The sequence below is a fragment of the Corvus brachyrhynchos genome, unplaced genomic scaffold, assembly GCF_000691975.1.
Source record: "Corvus brachyrhynchos isolate BGI_N302 unplaced genomic scaffold, ASM69197v1 scaffold418, whole genome shotgun sequence".
Classification (NCBI taxonomy): domain Eukaryota; kingdom Metazoa; phylum Chordata; class Aves; order Passeriformes; family Corvidae; genus Corvus; species Corvus brachyrhynchos.
Window position 1 is genome coordinate 60,606 of NW_008239541.1, and position 6,408 is coordinate 67,013.

The 6,408-nt window shown below is 43.9% G+C and overlaps 1 protein-coding gene across 1 annotated transcript in view; it reads right to left on the reverse strand.

Moving 5' to 3' along the window:
* Positions 1 to 6,001, reverse strand: part of LOC108448440 — a 32,465-nt gene extending 26,464 nt beyond the window's left edge. Inside the window, exons 1-3 of the mRNA XM_017741317.1 lie at positions 5,846 to 6,001; positions 2,646 to 2,769; positions 155 to 253 (exon numbers count right to left, since the gene is read on the reverse strand). Of these exons, the coding sequence (XP_017596806.1) occupies positions 155 to 253; positions 2,646 to 2,769; positions 5,846 to 5,886 (264 nt within the window). The 5' untranslated portion in view covers positions 5,887 to 6,001. The remainder of the gene's footprint in view (positions 1 to 154; positions 254 to 2,645; positions 2,770 to 5,845) is intronic.
* Between the last annotated feature and the right edge of the window lie 407 nt (positions 6,002 to 6,408).

The window sequence follows — 6,408 nt, forward strand, 5'->3', positions numbered from 1 at the left end:
TTCCCTCATTTCCCCCCCATTTTTCCCATTTTCCCTCATTTTCCCCCCATTTTTCCCATTTTCCCTCCATTTTCCCCTCATTTCCTCCCCTTTTCCCTCATTTTTCCCCCCATTTTTCCCATTTTCCCCCCATTTCTCCCTATTTTTCCCAGACCTTGAACCTCTCTGTGAACAGCTCCAGGTTCGGGGCCATCTCCGGAATTCCATAAATTCCCTGCAGGGCTTTCACGCACTGGAGCCGAACTTCCCCATGCTGGAAAAGTGGGAAAAATCGGGAATTCCGGCATCTCCAACCCCCCTGGATCCACCTGGAGCCCAAATTTCCCTCATTCCCCCGTTTTCTCCCCCCGTTTTTCCCAAATTTCCCCCCATTCCCACTCGCTTTTCCTCATTTTTCCTCCGTTTCCCTCCATTCTAAATTTCTTTTCCAACATTTTCCCCCATTCCAACCTCGGTTTCCCCAATTTCCCCTCATCCCATCCCAGTTTTCATCATTTTCCAACATTTTCCCCATTCCCACCCCGTTTTCCCTCAAATTTCCCTCCATTTTCCCTCAAATTTCTCTCATTTTCTCCCCATTTTCCCTCATCCCAATCCCATTTCTCTCCATTTTCCCCCATTCCTGCCCCATTTTCCCCCATTCCAATCCCATTTTCCCTCCATTTTCCCTCATTTTCCCTCAAATTTCCTCCGTTTCCCCCCATTCCTGCCCCATTTTCCCTCCTTTTCCATCAATTTCCCTCCATTTTCCCTCAAATTTCCCTCATTTTTTCCCATTTTCTCTCACCCCAATCCTCTTTTCCCTCATTTTCCCTCCATTTTTCCCTCTTCCCACCCCATTTTCCCTATTTCCACCCCATTTTCCCTCCCTTTTCCCTACTTTTCCACCCTTTTTCCTTCATTTTCCTCCTCCCAATTCCATTTCTCTCCATTTCTTTCCATTCTTCCCCCATCCCAATCCCATTTCTCTCCATTTTCCCCCATTCCTGCCCCATTTTCCCCCATCCCAATCCCATTTTCCCTCATTTTTTCCCATTTTCCCCCATTCCAATCCCATTTCCCCCCATTTTCCCTCAAATTTCCCTCCTTTTCTCCCATTTTCCTTCATCCCAATCCCCTTTTCCCTCATTTTCCCTCCATTTCCCCCCTTCCCGCCACATTTTCCCTCCATTTTCCCTCCAATTTCCCTCATTTTCTCCCAATTCTCCCGAACTTTCTCCCATTTTCCCCATCCCAATCCCATTTTCCCTCATTTTTTCCCATTTTCCCCCATTCCAATCCCATTTCTCCCCATTTTCCCTCAAATTTCCCTCCTTTTCTCCCATTTTCCTTCATCCCAATCCCCTTTTCCCTCATTTTCCCTCCATTTCCCCCCTTCCCGCCACCTTTTCCCTCCATTTTCCCTCCAATTTCCCTCATTTTCTCCCAATTCTCCCGAACTTTCTCCCATTTTCCCCATCCCAATCCCATTTTCCCTCCATTTTCCCTCATTTTCCCTCATCCCAATCCCATTTCTCTCCATTTTCCCCCATTCCTGCCCCATTTTCCATTTCCCTCATTCCCCCTCATTTTCTCCCAATTTCCCCCATTCCCCCTCCTTTTCTCCCCGTTTCCCCTCATTTTCCCTCATTTTCTCCCCATTTTCTCCCCAATTTCCCTCATTCCCCCTCATTTTCTCCCAATTTCCCCCATTCCCCCTCCTTTTCTCCCCGTTTCCCCTCATTTTCCCTCATTTTCTCCCCATTTTCTCCCCAATTTCCCTCATTCCCCCTCATTTTCTCCCAATTTCCCCCATTCCCCCTCCTTTTCTCCCCGTTTCCCCTCATTTTCCCTCATTTTCTCCCCATTTTCTCCCCAATTTCCCTCATTCCCCCTCATTTTCTCCCAATTTCCCCCATTCCCCCTCCTTTTCTCCCCGTTTCCCCTCATTTTCCCTCATTTTCTCCCCATTTTCTCCCCAATTTCCCTCATTCCCCCTCATTTTCTCCCAATTTCCCCCATTCCCCCTCCTTTTCTCCCCGTTTCCCCTCATTTTCCCTCATTTTCTCCCCATTTTCTCCCCAATTTCCCTCATTCCCCCTCATTTTCTCCCAATTTCCCCCATTCCCCCTCCTTTTCTCCCCGTTTCCCCTCATTTTCCCTCATTTTCTCCCCATTTTCTCCCCAATTTCCCTCATTCCCCCTCATTTTCTCCATTTTCCCTCTTCCCAATCCCATTTTCCCTCATTTCCCCTCAGATTTCCCTCATTTTCTCCCCAATTTCCCCCCATTTTCTCCCATTTTCCCTCATTTTCTCCCCAATTTCCCTCATTCCCCCTCATTTTCTCCCAATTTCCCCCATTCCCCCTCCTTTTCTCCCCGTTTCCCCTCATTTTCCCTCATTTTCTCCCCATTTTCTCCCCAATTTCCCTCATTCCCCCTCATTTTCTCCCCCTTTTCCCTCATTTCCCCTCAGATTCCCCTCATTCCCCCTCATTTTCTCCCCCTTTTCCCTCATTTCCCCTCATTTCCCCTCAGATTTCCCTCATTTCCCCCTCATTTTCTCCCACTTTCCCTCATTTTCTCCCCGTTTTCCCTCATCCCAATCCCATTTTCCCTCCTCCCCCCCCTTTTCCCGCCCTCCCAGCGCGGAATTCCGGCCTCACCTTGTCGTGGAGGGTCCAGCCCAGGTACTTGAGGTGTCCGTCGGTCAGGAAGGATCCCGGGAATGTCCTTATCCACAGCCCCAGCTCCTCCATGCACATCCGGCGGATTTCGGGCACCACGTCCCTGCCCCGGCGGGAATCGCGGCGTCGGCGCCCTCAGCGCGCTCCGCACCCCAAATCCCCCCTTTCCCCATTTTTTTTCCCTTTTTTCCCTCATTTTTTCCTTCTCTCCCCCTTTTTTTTCTTTCTTTCCCCCATTTTTTCTCCATTTCTCCTTTTTTCCCAATTTTTTCCTTTTTTTCCCTTTATTTTCCCCACTTTTTCCTTTTTTTTCCCTTTTTTCCCATTTTCTATCCATTTTTTCCTTTTTTCTCCATTTTTCCCTTTTTTCCCATTTTTTCCCCATTTTTTCCTTTTTTCCCTTTTTTTTCTCCATTTTTTCCTTTTTTCTCCATTTTTCCCTTTTTTCCCATTTTTTCCCCCATTTTTTCCTTTTTTTCCCCATTTTTTCCTTTTTTCCCATTTTTTTCTCCATTTTTTCCTTTTTTCTCCATTTTTCCCTTTTTTCCCATTTTTTCCCCCATTTTTTCCTTTTTTTCCCCATTTTTTCCTTTTTTCCCATTTTTTTCTCCATTTTTTCCTTTTTTCTCCATTTTTCCCTTTTTTCCCATTTTTTCCCCCATTTTTTCCTTTTTTTCCCCATTTTTTCCTTTTTTCCCATTTTTTTCTCCATTTTTTCCTTTTTTCTCCATTTTTCCCTTTTTTCCCATTTTTTCCCCCATTTTTTCCTTTTTTTCCCCATTTTTTCCTTTTTTCCCATTTTTTTCTCCATTTTCCGTTTTTTTCCCAATTTTTTCCTTTTTTCCCTTTATTTTCCCCACTTCTTCCTTTTTTCCCCATTTTTTCTCCATTTTTCCTTTTTTTCCCAATTTTTTCCTTTTTTCCCTTTATTTTCCCCACTTTTTCCTTTTTTTTCCTTTTTTCCCATTTTTTATCCATTTTTTCCTTTTTTCTCCATTTTCCCCTTTTTTCCCATTTTTTCCCCCATTTTTTCCTTTTTTTCCCCATTTTTCCCTTTTTTCCCATTTTTTCCCCCATTTTTTCCTTTTTTCCCATTTTTTTCTCCATTTTCCGTTTTTTTCCCAATTTTTTCCTTTTTTTCCCTTTATTTTCCCCACTTTTTCCTTTTTTTCCCCATTTTTTCTCCATTTTTCTTTTTTTTCCCAATTTTTTCCTTTTTTTCCCTTTATTTTCCCCACTTTTTTCTTTCTCTTTTTTTCCCTTTTTTCCTATTTTTCTCCATTTTTTCTTTTTTTCCCCCTTTGTTTTCTCATTTCCCCCCAATTTTTCTTCATTTTCTCCCCCTTTTCCCACTTATTCCCATTTTTCCCCCATTTCCATCTGTTTTCTCCCGGTTTTTCCATTTTTTCCTTTTTTTTCCCCTTTTTTCCCCATTTTCCTCCAACTTTTCCTCATTTTTTCCCCCTTTTCCCACTTGTTCCCATTTTTCCCCAGTTTTTCTCCATTTTTTCCTTTTTTTCTCCATTTTTCCCTTTTTTTCCCATTTTTTTCCTTTTTTTCCCCGTTTTTTCTTCATTTTTTCTTTTTGCCATTTTTCTCCATTCTCTTTTTTTCCCCTTTATTTCCTCATTTTCCCCCAATTTTTCTTCATTTTCTCCCCCTTTTCCCACTCATTCCCATTTTCCCCCGTTTCCATCTGTTTTCTCCCATTTTTTCCATTTTTCTCCTTTATTTCCCCTTTCTTCCCATTTTTTCTCCATTCTTCTCAATTTTTCCTGTTTTTTCTGATTTTTCCCCCATTTTCCCCCAATTTTTCCTCATTTTCTCCCATTTTTTCCCACTTGTTCCCATTTTTCCCCAGGTTTTGTCCATTTTCTCCCATTTTTTCTCCAGTTTCCCCTTTTTTTTCCCATTTTCCTCCCATTTTCCCTCATTTTCTCCCACTCGCTCCCATTTTCCCCAGTTTTTGTCCATTTTCTTCCACTTTTTCCCCATTTTCTCCCTTTTTCCCTATTTTTTCCCCATTTTCTTCCAATTTTTCCTTGTTTTCCCCCCCTTTTTCCCACTTGCTCCCATTTTCCCCAGTTCTTCTCCGTTTTCTCCCATTTTTTCCATTTTTCTCCCATTTTTTCCCCGTTTTTGTCATTTTCCCCCAATTTTTCTTCATTTTCTCCCATTTTTTCCCATTTCCCCCCATATTTTCTCAGTTTTCTCCCATTTTTCCCCCATTTTTCCCTTTTCCTCCCATTTTTCCCCATTTTCCTGCTCATTTTTTCCCATTTTCCTGCTCATTTTTCCCATTTTTCCCCTTTTTTCCCCCAGAATTCCAGGCTTTCCCCTCACCGGTAGCGATGCACGAAGACGCCCTTGAAGATCCCGTTCCTTTTTCCCTCCATTTTTCCCATTTCCCTCCCATTTTCCCCCCATTTTTTCCCATTTTCCTCCCATTTTTTCCCATTTTCCTGCTCATTTTTCCCATTTTCCCCGTTTTTCCCCCAGAATTCCGGCCTTTCCCCACACCACTACCGATGTACGAAGCCTCCCCTGCAAATCCCGTTCCTTTTTCCCTCCATTTTTCCCATTTCCCTCCCTTTTTTTCCCATTTTCCCCCCATTTTTTCCCATTTTCCTCCCCTTTTTCCCCATTTTTCCCCCGTTTTCCCCATTTTCCTGCTCATTTTTCCCTTTCTTCCCCATTTTCCCCCCGGAATTCCGGCCTTTCCCCTCACCACTACCAATGTACAAAGCCTCCCCTGCAAATCCCGTTCCTTTTTCCCTCCATTTTTCCCTTTTCCCTCCCATTTTTTTCCCATTTTTCCCTCATTTTTCCCATTTCCCTCCCATTTTTCCCATTTTCCTGCTCATTTTTCCCCATTTTCCTGCTCATTTTTCCCATTTTTCCCCGTTTTTCCCCCAGAATTCCGGCCTTTCCCCTCACCGGTAGCGATGCACGAAGACGCCCTTGAAGATCCCCTTCCTTTTTCCCTCCATTTTTCCCTTTTCCCTCCCATTTTTTTCCCATTTTTCCCTCATTTTTCCCATTTCCCTCCCATTTTTCCCATTTTCCTGCTCATTTTTCCCCATTTTCCTGCTCATTTTTCCCCCCGTTTTTCCCATTTTCCTGCTCATTTTTCCCATTTTTCCCTGTTTTTCCCCCAGAATTCCGGCCTTTCCCCTCACCGGTAGCGATGCACGAAGACGCCCTTGAAGATCGCGTTCATCAGCAGCTCCAGCTCCTCCTGCTGCTCCCGCAGCTGCGATTCCCGGGAATTCAGGGCCCCAAAATCCCCCCGATTCCACCCAAAATTCACCCAAATCCAACAAATCCACCCAAAATCCACCGAATTCCACCCAAAATTCACCCAAATCCAACAAATCCACCCCAAATCCAACAAATTCCACCCAAAATTCACCCAAATCCAACAAATCCACCCCAAATCCAACAAATTCCACCCAAAATTCACCCAAATCCAACAAATCCACCCCAAATCCAACAAATTCCACCCAAATCTCCTCAAATCCCCCTCCAAATCCATCAAAATCCCCCCCAAATTCACCCAAATCCATCAAAATCCCCCAAAATACCCAAATTCCAACCAAAATCCCCCCCAAACCCACCCAAAAACCCCCAAATGCCCCAGAAAGCCCCAAATCCACCCAAGAGCCCCCAAAATCCCCCAAATCCCCTTAAAATCCCTAAAAATCCCCCCAAAATCCCAAAAAATCTTTTAAAAATCCAAAAA